Source organism: Sceloporus undulatus, chromosome 1 (genome assembly GCF_019175285.1).
Source record: "Sceloporus undulatus isolate JIND9_A2432 ecotype Alabama chromosome 1, SceUnd_v1.1, whole genome shotgun sequence".
In the NCBI taxonomy this organism is placed as follows: Eukaryota; Metazoa; Chordata; class Lepidosauria; order Squamata; family Phrynosomatidae; genus Sceloporus; species Sceloporus undulatus.
This window is the reverse complement of record NC_056522.1, coordinates 242,571,020-242,592,062: the sequence shown is the minus strand read 5'-3', so window position 1 is coordinate 242,592,062 and position 21,043 is coordinate 242,571,020. Positions and strand designations below refer to the sequence as shown.

General features: G+C 37.9%; 1 protein-coding gene across 1 annotated transcript in view; it reads left to right on the top strand.

The window, feature by feature from the left end:
- The window catches only part of PTPN4 (protein tyrosine phosphatase non-receptor type 4), a 143,426-nt gene extending 123,189 nt beyond the window's left edge, over window positions 1–20,237 (top strand). Inside the window, 8 exon segments of the mRNA XM_042472283.1 lie at window positions 545–635; window positions 726–787; window positions 2,246–2,392; window positions 5,883–6,011; window positions 7,392–7,496; window positions 7,498–7,541; window positions 14,408–14,543; window positions 18,139–20,237. Of these exon segments, the coding sequence (XP_042328217.1) occupies window positions 545–635; window positions 726–787; window positions 2,246–2,392; window positions 5,883–6,011; window positions 7,392–7,496; window positions 7,498–7,541; window positions 14,408–14,543; window positions 18,139–18,222 (798 nt within the window). The 3' untranslated portion in view covers window positions 18,223–20,237.
- Window positions 20,238–21,043: the final 806 nt, after the last annotated feature.

Here is a 21,043-nt window from a genome sequence, read left to right as displayed (position 1 = left end):
AAAAATAGCAGGATGAAGACATGCAAATGAGAAATCTGCCAGGGTCAGGGGTTTCCCAGCAGACAATGAGCACTAATCAAGCAGACACTAATCCTCTTTTGCAGACCCTCCCACCCTGAGGCCTGCCATCAGCAACAGAACAATACATATGCAAATCCCTCCTGCCTTCCCAGGTCACACAATACCCAACTCCTTTCCAGGCAAGCATTCTCTGAAGATGCCAGCCACAGATGCTGGCAAAACATCAGGAAGAAACTCTTCTAGAACATGGCCACATAGCCCGAAAAACCCACCAAAAATGGATACTGGACATGAAAGCCTTCTACTTCACATATTTAGCACAGTTTGTAGGCATAATAAACTCCACCTTGCTGAAAACATATTGCAAAAGTGCAGTATGTGACATCATTCTCTTTAGCAACGTGTTTGCAAGCAGAAAAAAGTGTTTTTGTGTTAATGTGCCGCTGTTCTGCTTGTGCAGGGTACTTTCAGATTATTACTCACCTTCTGCTTGTTATTACGTGACATATCTGTTTCTGTTTAGCAACTTTATAGGAAGAAGCCTGGAATGACAATGTCTTGTGCCAAATTACCTCAGAACCTTTCCAAAAATAGATACAGAGACATTTCGCCTTGTAAGTATCATATGTCTGTAAGTTAACACATTTCATTAAATGTTGCCAGTTAGAAAATTAACAGATGTTTTAATTGCCTTTTCTTTTTAGATGATGCTACACGGGTCATTTTAAAGAGTAATGATGATTACATCAATGCAAATTACATAAATGTGAGTTGGTGATTACAGTTTCCCTTCATGTAATTATGTGTCGTATAATTCAAAGATATAGGGCTGAAACAGACAGCCTGTTTTGTCCAACCTGGGACTGGCTTGGGGGCATGGCATTTAGATGTTCCATGTCCTCAAGCTATACAGAAGCCAGACTGGCGATTATATGCTGGCCGGCTTCTCTTCTGCTTGGAGGCGTGGCATTTATATGCCACTTGCCCTAGAGCCAGCTCTTCTGGGGGAAAAGCTGGCTCTTTGGGAGAAGGGGTGGCTTTTTTTTCCTCCCAAAAAGGAGCGGATCTTATCCTCTCCTTTTTGGGGTGGAATCTGGCTGGATTTGGACTGGGCATCTGTTTGCCCCAGCCCCAATCCAGCCTTTCTGCCCCCTAGCCATGTTAGGTTTTAAAATCAATATTAAAAGAGATCTTGTAGCACTGTTGAGCCTAACTGAAAGAAAAAAGTTGGCAGCATGAGCTTTCATGGATTTAAGTCTCCTTCCTTAAAAAATCTATTTAAGTCTACCCCAAATGCTTCTGAGGAAGTAGACTTAAGTGTACAAAAGCTCATACTGCCAACTTCTTTCTTTCAGTTAGTCTCCAGTTTGCTAGAAGATCTCGGTTTGCTAGAAGATAGCGGTATATAAATAAAAAACAAAAACAAAAAAACAATGTGTTGTATAGTTGGGAATGAAATAGCTTAGCCCAGGGGTTCCAAACCTGTGCTCCGAGGAGCCCTTAGGGCTCCATGTGCACTTCTCAGGTGTTTCCTGGCTGCTCCATAACAATGAAAGAAATCAAAATTGAATGAAATTTTAAAATAAGCATATGTTCTTACATATACTCCTAAACATTATTAACTTGTAAGTCATAGGGTAGGGCTCTTAGGGGCTCCACCATAGAAATACAGACTCTGCGAGTCAGAAAGGTTGAGAATCTTATTTCGTTTAAAATTTCCTTTGAAATTTTTTCAATATGTTGTAGTTTGTTACAAGTTGCTGCAGTTCTAATATAGATGGAAAAGATCTTGCAGAGGTAGCTTTCCAAATTTGTGGGGAACACCAAAAGGTGTGGTGACAACTCATTCTCCAGAATTTGAAAAGGTTTTGGATGTTTCTATGTTACTAATAATTAAAGTGTCAACTTAAGTATGAATGATCTCAAATATGGAAGACATATAGTTCCAAGCTCCTATAGATTACTTTGTGCTGGAGCTAGAGGAAGAAATTGTCTTGATGATTGATCATGAATTTTACCTTTGGCAATTAGTTGATCATAGTTTTTTGTGGGTTTTTCAGGCTATGTGGCCATGTTCTAGAAGAGTCAATTCCTGACATAACAACAATTAGTTGTTCAGTTTTTTAGTCCTTTCCTGAGGTTAATAGTGGACCACTCAAAGAACCTGTTATTTCCCAGGATTACATTATGAAATTACTAAACATATTCTGCCTTTTTTTTTTAGATGGAAATCCCTTCTTCCAGTATAATAAATAAATACATTGCTTGCCAAGGTCCTTTACCCAACACATGTCCTGATTTTTGGCAGATGACCTGGGAACAAGGTTCATCTATGGTTGTTATGTTAACCACTCAAGTGGAACGGGGCAGAGTAAGTTGGTGTACAGTTTTAACTCTTAAAACAAATAGGAAATCTAATGCAAGTAACTTAACTTTTACATACCGCTCTTTTGGTATTCTATGTCATTAAAATGTTTATTAAACACATTGTATTTATATATGGTCTTTTTACCAAGACACACAAGGCAGTTTACAAATTTTAGAACACTGAAACAAAGAAACAGAAGTTATACAGTGTAGTTCTACCAGATTGAGGGTCTCCTCAGCAGCTAAAATAAGCTCTTTGGACTGGGTATCTTCACATCTGACATTCCTCAGGGCACACAGATCTTAAGTAATCCCATAGATAGTGGGAGGCGGTGCTGACCTATCAGTTCTCTCAAACTAAATTAGTTTCCCTTCAGAAGCTGGTGGCATAAACAAGCCTTCTTCTCCTTCATCTACAATTTTCTTAAGCTACCTTCCACACTGTATTACAGGCTCCTCTGAAACAGATTTTTAATTGGAGTATATGGGCAAATAGGTAAAAACAAAAAACAGAGAAATTGTACTTACAGGGCCCAAAGCAACATTGTACTAGCCCTTGACTGCCAGTGTAAACTTTTGTCTCCTCCTCAGATCAGCCCAGAGTCTGTGTTGCACAGAGCTCCAGAGCAGGATATATATATGGGCTGGAGGAGGAATTGTCTTATTTCCACTGTCAGAAAGAAAAGCAAAAGCCAAAAAAGCCACTCAATTGGATTCTGGCCAGAGTGCCCAGATTTGTGTCACAAATACAACTCCTTCTTCAGGGCTTCTAAAAACACAAGGAATATACAAAAATATTAGCTAAAATATATTAAATACTTTTTGAAATATATAAAAGATCACAGTTGCTGATTTTTTACAATGCAACCAATTTACAGAAATATCTTCTATCTCTGATTAATATATTACACTGTGATAACTAGTCAAATTTATGCCAGTGTAGATTTTGTTCAACTGTATCTTTTAAAAGTGCACATTCTATTATGTTGATCCATTGCCTACACATTTACATTATTGCTGCATGCCTTCAAGTCATTTCCAACTTATGGCAACCCAAAGGCAAACCTATCATAGAGTTTTCTTTGCAAGTTTCTTCAGAGGGGGGTTGACATTGCCATCATCTGAAGCTGAGAGAGTGTTGCTTACCAAGATCACCAATTGGGTTTTCATGGATGAAATGGGATTCAGACTGTGGTCTTCCATTGTCCTAGTCCAATGCCCAAACCATTATACCATGTTGGCCCTCAAGAGTCAGTGAAAATCTACTATATCAATCCAGATCAACTCAAATATAAGAAAATCCAAAAACATTTTTATGAAACAAAATGTTTTTAGCTTGTTGGATTACTTCCTACAAAGTAATGTGCCTTTAGTCCTTTCTGTGCTGAAACAGTCAAAAACTGAGAGGAAACATAATAACAATAATAATAATAATAATAATAATAATAATAATAATAATAATAATAATAATAGGATTTATTTATATGCTGCCCAATCACTGGGAATCCGGGCAGCTTACAACAGAGGGGATAATAGATGGTTCCCTGCCCTCAGGTTTACAATCTAAAAAGACATGACACAAAAGGAGAAGGGAATGGTGGTGGGAAGGGGATGAGGTCCAGTGGTGGTTCTCTCCCTCTGAGGCCTGGACCAAGGCAGGTGGACTGGAGGGAGGGCTCTTCTTCTTCAGGCTAGCCCTGGTGGAGCTGGGCCAGCCTATTCTCTCCCTCACAGGCCGAAGGATGACAGTTAAGGAGGGAGGAGACTGTTCTTACAGTAAAGTCTCCTTTCTATGCACAAAAACTTTGCAATTAAATGTATTAATATATTGGATATTATTTTAAAATTTTATTTATGTATGTATTTAATTTCTAGGCCTACATAGGGCTGCCTTTGAATAACACTTTGTTCTGGCAAGCCTCAACTAACAAATTCCTGAAGAAAATTGTCTAGAGAGTTCAAAGCACTGCTGATCTTAAGTTTATTAGTTAGCAGTTTGTGTGCTCAGAATGGTGGGATAACCTTTAAATACCTAAAGAACTTAAATCTAGTTTCTGTGGAAACACAACTTCCAACAATATTACTCCTTCTGTCTTCAGGAGAGGCTTAGCTTCTTGTTCTGGACTTTCAGGAAGCATGCTTTCAAGTGACTAGATTTCATATTTTCTCTGTAGCTTTTCTCTGGAATACTGTTTCCCAGGAAATGTATTTAAGCAGTTTTCCCATGTCCTTTAGAAATATTGTGAAAGCTGTTATATTTTAAACAGATTTTAAGAGAGTTGTTGTAGTTGCTGTATTAATGCTTACTTTCTTTTCTTTTGCTGAAACTTTATTGTTTCTTAGCTGTTTTGAGATGTTTTCTGAGGGGGGAGGTATTATCAGTTCAGTAAATGAAAATAAATACTGGTACTAAAATGGATTAATTACTTAAACATTGCAGAAACCTACAAATGATCAGAGGGATAAATTCCAAAGATAAATATGGGGAACTAAACTTGAAATAATCACTGTTCAGTTAAGAAAAATATAATGTAAGTAAGTAAAAACTGACTAGTGTGAGGAATATACAACCATCAAGGTTTTAATCATGGACTGTCAAACTTCTTGCTAAGGAAAAAAGACTGTCACCATCTGTTTTGAGCTTCTACCAAGCATCTAAAACCATGTTGTACTGTATGTCCTCTGGTATTTGAAACCACTCTTTCTGTTTTAGCTGTTCATTTGCATTTTAATTTGTTTTTAACGTTTTTATTTCTGTACTGTTTTAAATACTTTACCTTTTATGCATTGACTCAGGAGCTGTGGTGCACTGGGGGAGCGACATACAAATAATTTAAATAAATACATAAATCGTTTTACTTGAAGTAGGAGTAGTGTGGCCTTTGATATCAGGAGAAGTTACCTTGGTGCACAGAACAGTTGCTTTGTTTAAACTTTTACTATATATATAGGAAACCACACCAGCCATGCATTCACCAGCCTAGAGAAACATAATTGCTTTTGGGATGGGGGATGTTTGTATATTCAGGGAACCTAACTACAAAGTCAGCTGTGAATACATAGTGACTTCCATTGGCTAAGGGAAGTGTGGCTTTCTTTGTTCTAGAAGGTCTAGGATATGATGCCAAATAATTCTTCTTTCACATACTGGTTTTGTGTTATTTGGCCTTTTTCATTCATTATTATTATTATCATTATTATCATTATTATGTGTGGGGTTATTACATTTGCAGCAGATACTGGATAGATTTCCATGGGCACAGCAGTACATCAGTATGGAGATGATAATTTTAAATCAACAAGCTCATGCAGTTTTTAAGGGTCTGATATAGTAGTGGTATCCTGTGTAGTAAACTACATAAACAAAGGAAGTATTATAATGAATTATAAAATTAATGCATGTTTCATGCAGCAATTGAAAATCACTCCACAAAAATTGGGACAATAAAATGCTTTTGAAATCTGAGAGTTTGTTTTAACCCTGTTGAATTTAGGTCAAATGTCATCAGTACTGGCCAGAGCCCAGTGGAAGCTCCTCATATGGGAATTTCCAAATTACTTGCCATTCAGAAGAAGGAAATCCTGCTTATGTCTTCAGAGAGATGACATTGTATAACTTGGAGGTGAGCCACAGAATCTCATTATGATTTATCTTGAAATCTGGAAATTAAAACTCATTTCACTGCAAAATTTCATTGTAGCAGTATTAAATTTACTATTCTTTTTTAGATTCCCTAGTAAAATGGCTCATTGTATCACTATATTTTTGTTCAAAACAAAAATGCAATCAGGATGAGTATCACTTATCTGAAATGCTTGGGACCAGAGGTATTTCATATTTTGGCTTTTTGGGGATTTTCAAATATTTGTGTATGCAAAATGAGATATCTTGGTGAGAGGACCCAAGTCTAAACATGCAATTTAGTTATGTTTTGTATGAAGCTTGTACACATAACCTGAAGGTAATTTTATGCACAATATTTTAAATATTTTTCTGCATGAAATAAAGGTTGTGTACATTGAACCATCAGAAAGCAAAGGTGTTACAATATCAGCCACCCATGTGGACAATTTTGGAATTTGGAGTATTTCAGCTTTAGGAATTCCGGATAAGGGATACTCAAATTGTAATACATTTTCAGAGGTCAGCATTTAAGCATCTTTCTGTTAATGAATTCACCATTTACAGGGGTGGTTGGGATCATCATCATCAAATATTATTAATTGATTCTGTAATGCTTTTTATAATTTTTTTAATCTTATATTGTTTTAGCTATTTTGTTTTAATCTTTGAGCCCCATTTTGGAAGAAAGGTGGGGTATAGATCAAACAAACAAACAAACAATCTTTATTGTACCCTACCATTTTCCCAAAACTGGCACTCAAGGCAGATTACATTAGAATAATCAAATCAGTAGCAGTTTTTGGTGCAAAGATTAATATAAGAAAAATGCAGTTTCTCTGCTTTCTGTATGCAACAAGTGATTCTCTGCCAACTTATTTGTGTCAATATAGAAATAGAATACACTAAAATGGTATATCAGTGCTCTTACTAAGAAGAAAAAGCTTACAACCTGATGCAATAAAATTCAGTATCTGCTGTTACCTTACATATATGTGCTAAGTTCACTGTTAAGTGGTATAGAAATGTAAATGCTATTACTATATATGCAAAATGGCTAACACATCTTATATCTTTAAAGGATATTTTTATAATGTCTCAGATTACCTTCACCTCATGCATATAGACCATGGAATGGATTTTATAAAGCCATAGTGCACTTGTTCAATTAATTCCCTGCTACAATTCTCTTTGATGATTTTATATTCATTCTACTGATGTGAAGCATGAGAATGTTGATTTTTGTGATGAGTAAATCCAAATATTTAAAATAGAGAGAGGCTTGATTTTAAAAGGTAAGACTATATTGAAATATTATAAGAATATTGTATAGTATGTATTTAAATATCCAGTTGCATATGATCAAATTTTGTCTTACTAGAAAAATGAAAACCGTCAGCTCACTCAAATCCAGTACATCGCGTGGCCTGATCATGGGGTTCCTGACGATTCCAGTGATTTCCTGGATTTTGTATGCCTTGTCCGGAAAAAAAAGGGCTGGCAGAGAAGAACCAGTTGTTGTTCACTGCAGGTATTTGGTTCACATGTAGAACTTGCTGTAGCCTCTTTCCTATGTTTTTAATTGACATTGTTACTTCACTTTATTGCATGCTTCATTTTCACACATAGTTCTGTTAAAAGAAATAGTTATTTACTTTTTTCTTTTGTCTTTCCTTGGATGAAAACAGATTTGCCTAATTGCCTCAAATCATGTTTTTCACGCCTCACAAAAATATGTCTCTTTGTGTCCATACATGTAACAAGACAAGTTTTGGAAGGAAACCTATTTAACAAGCTATAATAACCATGTATATGAAATATGTGGCTTTGAAACATTCATTTTTTAAAAAGTGTCTGCTACTGAGATGTGTAACAAAAATGCATTGCATTATTCAACACAGACCTGCATTTTGCCACCTGTATGCAAACTATCACATCGAATTAGTGTTACTTTCCTAGCAGAATGTTCATTTTTTCAACTGAGGCTTCCTTCACGGAAGCTGGAAAATAGGTGATTTTCAGTAATTGTGCTCTTGTATGCAGCTCTGTACACACTCCTTCAAAATCTGTTCCAGACTTTTTGTAATCCCATTAGAACAGGGGTTTTCACTCTTTGGTTCACCAAATGTTTTGGACTTCAGCTCCCAGAATTCTTCACTGTGGGCCATACTGGCTAGTGTTTCTGGGAATTGAAGTCCAAAGCAGCTGGAGGGCCAAAGGTTGAGAATCACAGCTAGGCCAGGGAATCAGGAATAATCACTCGTCTCCTCATTTCACCCAAGCATCTGCTCAATCAAAGAGTATTCTGTCAGTGATATGACACTGGTTAGATGCAACTCACAGTTTTCACATTCCTCCTCTAGTATTGTTTTTTACTCTGTTACCCTGTCCCTGCTAGTGATGTGACATTTGGGACATATGTGATCATCCAGCTTTTCATGTTTGGTATATTGAAGAGAAGTAGATTTTGAAAAGCATGTATTAGTCTATACGTTGGTTCTTAAATATTAGTGAAAATTTTAACCATTCTTTTCATAGCCAGTTTCAGTTTACAGTACTGAGGCCAAAAACTGTTAATATCAGTCATATTTAGTTTGGAAAATTCATTGTACTGAAGTTTCTGCTAGGAGCCACATAGTCTAGTCCAGTCTCTCTCCTACCTTTTTTGCATCTGCATGGATCAGCTCTGATGCCCAGTAGACTTCTTACTTGAGTAAACAGATGTAATCTTGGACACAGTGTTGAAAACCCACAAATTGTTAGTGTTAGGAAGTATCAGTATCCATGATAAGACAACTTTGCCTAGAATTGCTCAGGACTTTGTGACTGCTATTGACAGCAACTGTGGCAGAATGTCACTGATCCAACACATGTAGCAAGGTGCATTTGGGATTTATATTTATTAGCTGTACAAATGGAGGATGCGCTGAAGGTGGGGACCTTTGAATTGTCTTCTTGTTGTGGTCATATCATCTCCTGCTGAAATATAGATTAACCATTTCCTCCTGTCTGTGAAGGTAGAAGACTTACCAAAATGGTCTACCCCAGATGATTTCCAGATTGCTCTGAGGGTTTTTCTATGTAATATGGTAGACTTCTCTGTTAATTTTTGGAATGGTTATTTAACAATTCATACAATCACTCCCAAGTAAGCTCTCTCATTTAGCAGGGATCAGAAAGCCCCATGGTATATCCCAGAGCTGAAAACAATGAAGCAGAGTAGGGGGGAGACCTAAGGAGAGCCAGTGAGGTGTAGTGGTTTGAGTGTTGGACTGTAGTTCTGCAAACCAGTATTCTAATCCCTGCTCCGCCATGGAAACCCACTGGGTGACCTTGGTCAAGTCACACACTCCCAGCCTCAGAGGAAGGCAATGGCAAACACCCTCTGAAGAGACTTTCCAGGAAAACCTCATGATAGGTTCACCTAAGGGTCACCATTAAGTCAGAAAGCACTTGAAGGCACACAACAGCAGTGATGGTGAAAGCAGTGGGGGAAAAAATCTTGCTTCTCTGCCTCTGGTCTCTATTTATGGCATCAAGTGGAGCTTTCCCAACCATTTCAAGACCTATTATCTGCCAGCCCAAAAGGAGGGCATAAAGCCACTCACTATACTTATTTGTATGGTTCTTTTGATTGTTCTTACAATACATTCATGTACTCTTAGGGCTCATTCTCACTTACACTTTAAACCAGTTTGCGATTTACCTTTGCTCCATGTTGTTAATCAATTCCAAAAGGTCTGTCGTTCCCACTATGAAAGCAGATCTTTTCATTAGCCCCATGTAATCGCTTCTTTTTTGGCACGGTTGTCGTCCCCACTAGTTGGGCCGCTTCAAATGTATGTCAATCATGAGTGACGTAAGCAGCAGCCCGGGCTTTGGGTAGGGGGAGGGCACTGGTGCTGTCAGGCACTGGGCCTCTTGACAAGACTGTGCGGTGGGGCGGAGGAGGAGGAGGATGGACAGTGCAGCACAGTGCAAAGAGGAAGAAGAGAAAGGTGAGGCATGGGGGGAAGAGGAGGACGAGGACAGGGCAGTGTGGTGCAGTGCAAGCAGGAAGAGGAGGAAGAGTAAGACAAGGCAAGGTATGGTGTGTTGAATGTTTTCTTTTAAAAATGATCAAAGAATCGAGTCATCGTTTTAGCAACTACTTGCCTTTGCAAGTAGTTTCAAAATCAATGAATTGATTCTTCTCTTTATGTATTTTTTTAAAATGCACCCATAGGTGACACTACAAACAAAAAGGCAGCACTGGGGTTTGTGTGTGTGAAATCTCCCAAAAACTAAGGAGATGGTAAACACCCCTATGCCATTACTCCCTCCCCTCCAGAATGATGTGATTCCAATCTGTCATTCCCACTTGATGAACACTCTTCGGAATCAGTTCTTTTCAAAAGAACCACTTAGAAACTAGTGTCTGGAAAAATCTTTTTGTGTGTGTGTTTGCCTTGCTTTATCACGACAAGAATCGATCACATTGTGACAGGAACTGGTTTCAAATGGGAACAAGGGTCATTTCAACTGATCAGCAGTTCAATGTATTTTGTAGTGGGAATGCACTCTTAGAAGCAGTTGTAGAAAGAATGGCCTTTGTTGGATTACATACAATTTATGAAAGAGATCTTGTGATTTCTGTTCTTTAGCCTTTGTTATAGGTTGTTGGTGTTCAGAGCCCCTTCCTACAAGATTCCCCCCCCCCCCCCCGCCATCAAAGTGGAATGACCAGAGCTAGGAACAGGATGTTATTGGTAGTGTCGTCAATAGGTTTTTTCTTATGCTGTGATCTGTTGCTCTTTCTTCCCAGACTAGGGAACAGTAGACCCTGCTGGTGCTGAAATCAATATATTCTTCCTTCATTTTTCCCCCAGTGCTTGTAACTTTGATCTCTTGCTCCTGCCATCAGGACCTATTTGTTATGTTGTGGTTTCTGCTTTTGACATGATCTAATGTTGGTTCGTATAGGCTGGTGGAGAAACAGTCATGCCTTTGGACAGGTGAATACATCTGAATGGTCTTTGGTTCCTTCCTGCTTTATTCCCTTTGCCATTAATGATAAGCAGTGTTTGAGGTACCCTCTGATGCCACCTTCTAAACAAAAGCACAAATTAATTTGTTACCAAGACTTCTGTATCTGATTAAAACAAAACAGCAACAGTTATGTAAAAAACTCTCAAATGTATATAAACATTGTAAATTATAATACAGACACTTGAGCTTGCATTGTAGCCCTCTAGAATGTGCTGACTTCATCTTGTTATTCTTAATTGAAATTCTTCTTAATAGACTAATAGTATATAAAGCATTGGTCTAACAACAGCAGACCTAGGAGATTACACATTGTGTGATGTGGTCATGTATAAACAGGAATCTTCCTAAAGTAATCTGTGTATGATTTTTGCCAGAAAATAAAAAAAATATTGTATCACAACTCTTTATTGACATTTAAGACACAATCTGGTCAGCAATGTGTTCAGAAATTTCTAAGATCCTATTTAGAAAGCAGAAAATAGTTTTTGTGGGTTTTTCAGGCTATGTGGCCATATTCCAGAAGAGTTTATTCCTGATGTTTTGCCAGCATCTGTGGCAGGCATCTTCAGAAAATGCTGACCTGGAAGAGAGCAGGTATGTATATGTATGTGTGTGTGTATGTGTATACACATACATACACACTCTCTATGTGACCCTGGGTGAGGAGGAGTGATTCCCATGTTAATCTGTAAATTGTTTTGTTGCTGATGGCCTCCTCAGGATGGGAGGATATGCAAAGAGGATTAGGTTCTGCTAATTGGTGATCCTTGGCTACTGGGAGAGCCCCTGACCCTGGGTGGTTTCTCCTTTGCATTTGCTGAGTGCTGATTTTGCTATTTGCAGGACTGGTAGCCAAACTTTGTTTACTTTAAGGGTTTCTTCTTTCCTGTTGAAGTTGTCCAAGTGTTTGGGGATTTCAGTGGCTTCCCTGTGCATTCTGATCTGATAGTTGTTTGCATGGTCCCGAATTTCAGTGTTTTCAAACAGCATTTTGTGCCCAGGATGGTTTATAATGTGTTCTGCTACTGCTGATCTTTCTGGCTGACCCAGTCTGCAGTGTCTCTCATATTCCTTGATTCATGTTTGGACACTGTGTTTGGTGGCCCCTATGTAGACTTGTCTGCAGCTGCATGGTATGTGGTAAACTCCTGCGGCTGTGAGAGGGTCTCTCTTGTCCTTCGCTGAGTGTAGCATTTGCTGGATTTTCTTCATCAGTTTGTAAACCATTTGGAGGTTGTATTTCCTTATCACTTTTCCTATTCTGTCTGTGACTCTTTTGATGTATGGGAAAAAAAATAACTTCCCTTTGGATGGTTGCTTGTCTTCACTCCTCTGGGTTTTTCTGGGCCTGGCAGCTCTACTGATGTCTGAGCTGGAATAACCATTCTCCTGTAGAGCCCGGTCTAGGTGCTTCAATTTATCGTCCAAACACAAATCACTCCTCCTTACCCAGGGTCACACAGTATATACATACCCACTCTCTTCCAAGTCAGCATTCTCCGAAGATGCCAGCCACAGATGCTGGTGAAACTCTTCTAGAACATGGCCACATAGCCCAGAAAACCCACAAAAAACTATGGATTCCAGCCATGAAAGCCTTCGACTTCACAAAAAATAAAATGTTTTCAGTATGATCTTAGTGAAATACAGTACATAAAAAGGAGGAAGGGAAGGGGAGGGAAAAGTGGAGGTTAAAAAAATATAACAGCACCTTTAATATTGACTGGTTTTTGGTTTAGTGTGAGCTTTCTTGGTTATAAACTAACACACCTACTTTTTAAAAAACTACTATATTAGTGAAATGCAACAACACCTCACTTAACAAAGTAGGTGTGTTCCTAGAGATGACTACTTCAACAGAAAAATTGGTACCAAAGGGAGAAATAACATGGAAGGAAAAGGGATAGGTTTGTATACCACAAAAAAAGAACAGCCTTTCAGTATGTTTCAACAAATTTTCTATACAAAAATAACAATACATGGATGTGGTATAAACACCAGTTTAAATCATCCTTGCATAAGTAGTCAAAAAACATTTTGCAGTTTCTAAAGACCACTCTTCCAAAAGGTATCTAGGGATGACTTTTCAATAGCATCCACCTTTTTATGTTTTCCATTTTGATGACCAAACTACAGTGCTGGAGGGAGTTAGTAAGACAAACTTATCTGCCCTCTCTCCCCCTTTCTCTCTGTTATGTTGTTCAGCAAGCCTTATTGCATGATAAAAGAAAGCCGAAACAGATCAGGAGAGTAGTAGCTTTCTCCTTGCCTCTCCGCATGCTGTTGTAGCACTTCTTTTTTCCTTCCCAGTGGAGATGGATGTGAAAGCATGCCTTTTGCCTAACGGATATTTCTAGCATGACAAAAGAAACACTTTATGACTGTCTCCCTCTGGAAGAGAATGGAACTGCTGCAATGGCATCCAAACAGACACTGCTACTCTTCCAATCTGTTTTGGCTTTCTATTCTCATGCGATAAGGCTGTAATTGATTCTGGAGTTAGTTGCTGTTTGGCTTGTCTGTTGTAGACAGACACACCCAGTTACAGTAGGATCAGCTAGAGCAGAATGCTGTTCCCAGTTGAAGCTTTCATTTAGCAACAGCAATAGCAATTACATTTCTATACTGCTTATCAGTGTATTTAAGCACTCCTTAAGCGGTTTACAAAGTATACGCTAATTGCCCCCAACAATCTGGGTGCTCATTTTAGTGACCTCGGAAGGATGCAAGTCTGAGTTGAGCTTGAGCCTTTTGCTGGTATTGAACTCGCAACCTTATGGTTTGTGAGTGAGTGGCTGCAGTACAGGCATTTAACCACTGTGCCACCAGGTCTTACTGTTTACTCTAGACCAAGCACTAAAAATCTCTGTTTCTCCACCCTTCCTTCACTATCCTTCCAGTGCCAATGCTGTTAAAGAAACAGGACAAAAAGGAAAAGGAGGGCTGGGGGCATAAAATGGAAGCTCTTTGTCAAAGACTTTTTGATAGAGGTATGCCTGTACTGAAGTTATGAATTTGTGAAAAACCAGTACAGTACAAAGCATTTCTCAATGAAACTGTGACATGCTGTCATTACTCTTAGTGGGTCTGGATTATAATGAATGTGTTGGGGAAAATACTGTTTACAGTTTCTGTCATAGTATGCTTGACAAAACATTTGCTGTGTACCTAGGAATTATATTTGCCTATTTTGTGCAAGGTTGTTTTTTTGTTGCTGTTTTTGGCAGCTGTTATGCTGGGGGGAATTGCAGACTTACCTAAATCAAAATATATTCAGTTGTATGGATTTTTGTAAAATATGTACATATCTACATGTTTAAAAATATTAAATATGATAAACATAGTAGTCATCTTTTCTTAATCTTACAGTGCTGGGATTGGACGAACCGGCGTTCTTATCACTATGGAAACAGCTATGTGTCTTATTGAGTGTAGCCAGCCTGTTTATCCCTTGGATATTGTGAGAACAATGAGAGATCAAAGGGCCATGATGATCCAAACTCCTGTAAGTAGCATTTGTTTCCAAGAACACTCATACCTTGTCTGGCCAAAAAGGCTGGTATCATTAAATGTGTGCTAGCACAGTATTTTGTACAACTATCAAATGTAAATTTTAATCTGGTAATTTAGTTTTGTATTACATAGATATAGGTAGCCAGTCTAACACTGACTCTCAGTAAGACATGATTTGCAAACTGGAAATGAACCTTGTGAACATGTTCAAAGGACCTGTATTTTAATAGAAAATAATTCCCTCATTCAAGGTTCTAAATCACCTCTCTGGGATGTTCATCCTCACTTTCTTCCTCCTTCTTTGCTGTAAGTTTTATATACTTAAAAATTCATATATATTTTTTTAAATCCTTAAATAACTATACATTTAAAGAAAATAGTATTCTCTTACTCTGTTCGATTTGATATATGTGTCAAAACTAAATCAATATTGTTACAAATGTTCACAGTTTCTGCAGTAATGCTTGGCTCAGAAGATTTTGTTCAGATGCTCATTCTGAGTCTTTGATAGTGAGTTTTTAACTACACTTAATAATATTTATATTTTCCTCTTCCTCACTTATTTTTAAGTAGCAGTATAACTACCATGTATACTCATCTATAAGTCAAGAAATTTATGCCCAAAAATTGACCCCAAAATCCTGGGTCGATTTATATACGTGTCAATATGGTAATGCCGATGATGGCAGCTCATTCAGTGACAAACACACATATACAGTTTCCTCTCCATTTTCCCTCCATGCCTGGGAATGGGCTGCTGGAGGCAGAGGGAGTGCAGGGCGATTTTTATTTCTAAGAGAACAACAGCTGATCCAGTCACAAAAATGCACACACCTTCTTCCCTACTTTCCCTAGTCCAGCATGGATGCACTGTCTCAGCTCCTTTTATTTTTGGATCTCCTGCAACTGACTCTTCACCCCCTCCTCCTCCTCACCCTCTGTGAGAAGACAAGCTGGCCACTGCACACAACTGTGGGCGGGCTAGCAGTAAAGAGCTTCCATTCCAGGGAGAGTCTACTGTAAAAGTAGGTTTCTTGGCAGGATTGGAGGGCCAGAGGGCACCTGTGACTGCTTAACCCCACTACAAGGGGAAAAGAATGGCTGCAACTTGCTGCGGCAGAAAAAGAGCCTCTGTCCAATGCCAGGGAAACACTGAAGAGCCACCATGGACCTGAGGAGCCTGAAAGTTTTACCCTCAACTTATCCACAGGTCATTCCAAAATCCATAACTTTGGCCCCAAAACTTGTCCTCGACTTATACATGAGATCGACTTATAGTCGAGTATATATATGGTTACATTTTTGAGAAATCCAATTTAATAATTAGTTTGTGTATTTAATTGTTAATATTTACCCCATCAGCAAAGTTTCTTTTGTTAAACAAATTGGCAGCATCCATATTTAATGGTTTAGAAAAGAAATATGCTCCTGCATTATGTCTGTGTCCTCCTTCCCCTCCCCAGTCATAGAGGATAAACAGTAATGGTCAGACTTCATGCTGATCCTCTCTGTTCCAGATTTCCTTCATTTTCACAGCGCACTTTCATGAGTGCAATAGGTGAAACGTAGGAATAGAAATCAGTTTCTGTACGTAGAGTGTACATCTGCATTACAGAGCAAGGAGATAACAATATGTCAAAATACTCAGCATTCGTAAGATGATATGAATTAAGAGTTTGATTCTAAAGCTATGAAAGATATTTCAGACACAAAGAAAGGGTTGCTTGCTATACTGTTTCATTCATATAGTGTGTAACATTATACAGTGTGTGACATCGGAATTAGTTGTTTTCTCCTTCACACTTTCATATATTGTCCACAAGATGGCAATGTTTTGTTTCCCATTTTCCCTGTTGTAATAACAATTAGATTCCCCAAATAATTCCACTGTGTGTTATCTTAAATATGCATATACTCTTTATTTAGACATTTGCTTTCTCATACATGTTGAGTATCCCTAATTTGAAAATCTGAAATGCTCAAAAATCCAAAATACTTTTCATGGGTGACTGAGCTAGTGACACCTTTGCTTTCCGATGGATCAGGGTACTCAAATTTTGTTTCATGCACACAATTATTTTTAAAAAATATTATGCATAAAATTACTCTTAACTATGTGTTTAAGGTGTATATGAACTGTACATGAATTTTGTGTTTAGACTTAGTTCCTGTCTCCAAGAGATCTCATTTTATATATATGCAAATATTCAAAAATCTGTAACACTGCTCATTCCAGCCATTTTGGATAAAATATACTCCACCTGTACTACACTAAAAACAGTGAGATATGCTGATTAAAATCTGTTTTTAAATAATACAGCATACATTAAAGCCATTAGTAGTTCTAGTATTGTAACCTTTTAACATTATGTTACAGTAGTAGAAACAGAACAAAATAGTGCCCAAAATAGTTCAGGAAGCTCACCTAATAAGCCATAATAGTTGAGCAACAGCTAGTACATGCAGAATTAAAGCATTGGGTCTGAAAAAAGTGCAACTATGAAAATAGGATGCTGCAAGAGTTTCCAATATGTCAGTCCTTAAGCGTTGCTTGTACATAGTTTTTGTGGGTTTTTTGGGCTGTATGGCCATGTTCTGGAAGAGTTTCTTCCTGACATTTTGCCAGCATCTGTGATGCTGGCGAAACGTCAGGAAGAAACTCTTCCAGAACATGGCCACATAGTCTGAAAAACCCACAAAAAACTATGGATGCCAGCGATAAAAGGCTTCGACTTCACGTTGCTTGTACATTTAGTCTGTTCTTCAACCTGAAAACAATTTCTAGACATCAGTACAGGTTGAGTCTCCCGTATCTGAAATGCTTGGGACCAGAAGTGTTTTGGATTTTGGAATATTTGCATATACATAATCCAAATCTTGGAGATGAGACTCAAGTCTAAACACAAAAATACAATAATTTAAATAATTTTCTGCATGAAGCAAAGTTTTTGCAATGTTTTGGATTTTGGAATTTCAGATAATGGAGACTCAAACAGTGACAGATAAAATCAGATAACCAAAGTATAGTCCGCCTTATATGGAGGATCCGTTCCGGAACCACCCCCACCCCCACGTAAGGGGAATTCCGTGGATGCCCAAGCCCCATTTAAATGAATGGGGCTCATGCATGCGCGCCATTATCCCTTATGGGGCGTGCTGCCCCTTTTCCCAGCACGGCTTTCAGCGTATGCTGGAAGCTGCGTAAGGCATGCCCGCATATGACGTGAGCATACCCTAACTTAATTTCCACCTTCTTACAGATTTTTACCATAATGTCCAGAAATTTTTATACAGGAACTAGAATTCATCATTATTCCAATAATCACTAAAGAGTACAGTTTAATCTGTGCTTGAAGAATGTAAGTGGAATATGTTGGGGTTGGAGGTAAAGTGTGGGATTTATCTTCTGAAGTAAGCAATCCACTTGAGAATAGAAGTTTATAATTTAACATTTTCAAAATATTTTAAAAGTATTTCCCCCACAATATTCTTGACATCTACCAAGATATCTGATAGTTAATTGTTAATATCTGGAAAAAATTGTGTTTTTTCTCCTGAGACTTATAAGTTACTGCATTGTTTTCCAGAGTCAATACAGATTCGTTTGTGAGGCTATTTTGAAAGTGTATGAAGAAGAACTTGTTAGACCTTTAAAGACATCACTGCATTAATAGAAAGCAAAAGATACTTTTCAGAAGAATCCATGTAAGACTGCACTACTGGTGCCACAACATTGCTTGCAAGAAATGGTGTCTGAAAACAATGAAGAACTGAAATGGACTTGGAAAAACTTCAGCACTATTGCACTTTATGTTGAAACTGAGAACTGATCTCTAAAACACTATGATTTTTCCTCTGTTGGAAGACTCTCTTCATGCTTTGCTTTGAACAAACCACAGACTGAATAAACTCTGTGCATTCTGGATAGCTTTCCAGAATTCGTTGTAGTGCCATATAGTCCCGTTGGTTTGAACTGCTGCAAAAGAAAGGCTTGGGATACTTTCACTCTTTATTTGACATCTCTTTTTAAAGCAACAACAATACACCAAAAGCCATTTCTTCCAGTGCTAATTTTGTTTGCCGTTAAGATTTTTGTTGTCTTTTATTTTGGTGAAACGTTAGCAATATTGTTACTACTAGATACACTGCCTATGGAAGCAGCACATTTTGCCCTATGCTCTTCTAAAAATCTAAACTGATTAGTTCTGGAAAGCTGCAGTTTGTTTTAACCCAGCAGTTGCATAAAGGCCCATTTAACAAGCAGCCTGGTTTAGCTTGCGGTAGGAAGAATATTTATTTTGAATTGGTAGCTATGTTTCTCAACATGTCATAACATTTGTGTATTTGGAAACATCTGATGACATCACCTAATCAGAATTGCATGAATTTTGTCTTAACCCCTGAAGTGCCTAGAGACTTACAGTGTATGTCTTAATGGCACGGCACCTGTATTGGTCCCAAAGGGGAAATATGACCATGGTTACCTTTATTTACTTTTGCAGATTCACATTTTAACCATCACCGTTGGTGCTTAGAATGTGGTACTAGCAGAGCAGAGTCATAGAAATACCATTCCTTCTTTTTCTACAAGTACCTGCATGCTCCTGTGGGTAGCAAAAGCATCCTGGCCTATTAAATACGTGATCATTGTTTACTACTCTGAAATGAAGTGGAAAATCTAATACATTCCTTTCCAGTAGTAAAATGTTAGCAAAAAACAAAAAGGCAATATAGATTTCTAGATTTTGTTCCTTACTTTTCACCCCTACACTTGGGGGTGGGGAGCTTTGTAGATAGAGTAGGACATGACTTTCTGATAACATCAGTCTCCCAATTTTTAACATACAAATTCAAAGTGATCCTTCTTCAAAGCATCTGCAGTTTTTCAACTCATACTGGAGTGTGTTTTTTTAAAAAAGGCAGAAAAGAGGAAGGAGGAGTGAAATGCCACCATCCCCCTCCCCATATGCAACCTTTCTGTATGTTTGTTAGGGTTTTCTGTGTTGCTTTCTTTAGTAAAACTAATATTTGTTTCTCTCCTTTTAAATTTGCTAGACAGTTGGAGGCATCTCATCTCATTCAAGGGCCATATGTATGTTTTTGTCTTTAAAACTCACATTTATTCCTAGGACCGCAAAAACCAGTTTGCGAGTGAGGATGTCCTGGATTCAGTATAGGATTCAGTTCTCTATGAAGACTTAATCTGGCTTGTATTTAAATGTTTTAATTAATGATCCTATTTTTAAAAAAACAACAACAGGATATGAATAAATTGGAATATTTTTAAGATGCCTTTTAAAAGAAACTATCATGCCAAGAGAGAAAGAGATAGATACATTCAAGTTGGATGAAGACTTCACTCTTTTAAGAAGGGCCCTGTATGGAGTTCCCTGCATGCAGAGTCATTCCTCCAGGATTAAAGCATTCTACAAATAGAAGGCTGTTTTCACATTTTCGAAGATCTTTTATTTGAAGAATGTGATGTCTGCCAGGATGTAGAAAATACATTCCCAGTTAATTTAAATTCTGTAGTGCAAAGTTGTAGCAACCCCATGCCAGAATACCAAATGAAAGAGAAAGTGGTCAAGGTTTAATTTTTTTAAAGGAAAAATCTTGATTGTTTTAATTATTTAAAACCAAATTCCAGAGGGCCAAAACAGACTGTAGAAATAATCCATCTTGAAGCCACTTTAGCTGCCCTGGCTCAATGATGGGGAATTGTGGGGAATGTAGTTTTGTAAGACATTTACTCATCTGCTGGAGAGCTCTGGCGCCACAAGCTACAGTTCCCAAAATTCCCTAGCACTGAGCCAGGGCAGTTAAAGTGTTTTCAAGCTGGATTATTTCTGCAGTCTGTTTCAGCCCATAATCTGTTTCTGGATTTGAAGTTGTTACTTTTAAAAATATGTTCTTTTGGGGGGGTCAGTAAAAATAATATCACTATTAGTGATTCCCCTTACCCAGGTTGTAGTTCAGATGGTATTATCTGTTATGAATTTCTTATTGTCCAGTCTGTAAAGAACACAGCACTTTTGTCTACTTTCACAAACTGGAGCAATTCCTAAATGCACTTCTGTTTTTGTCAGCTATGAAAATCAATGAGTGTTATCCTGGTGACTGCATAGAATCTTGCTGTGCTGTCACCTAAACCATCTTTAGATGCCAGTGTAAGCAATGAATGTTTGTGGAAAGCCTGCAGTGCTGATTCTTATGAATCTGTCATGCGGCAAGTCAGCAAAGGAATAATATTAAACATGCTAAATGCTTCTGTTTTAATAAGTTTACTTTGAAAAGGGTTTTACACCTGGTTGGTTTTCTTGCTTTGGATTTGATTAACATGTCTATTGAATTGTCTCATGATGTTGGTTGTTTTCAGGGCTGTTTTCAGCACTTGCAGTATGTTAAAGTAGATAACTGAATTGTTTGCATCCATTTTACTAAAAGAACATACAGTCCTACTGTTGCCAACTTTTAAATTAAAGTATCATTCAG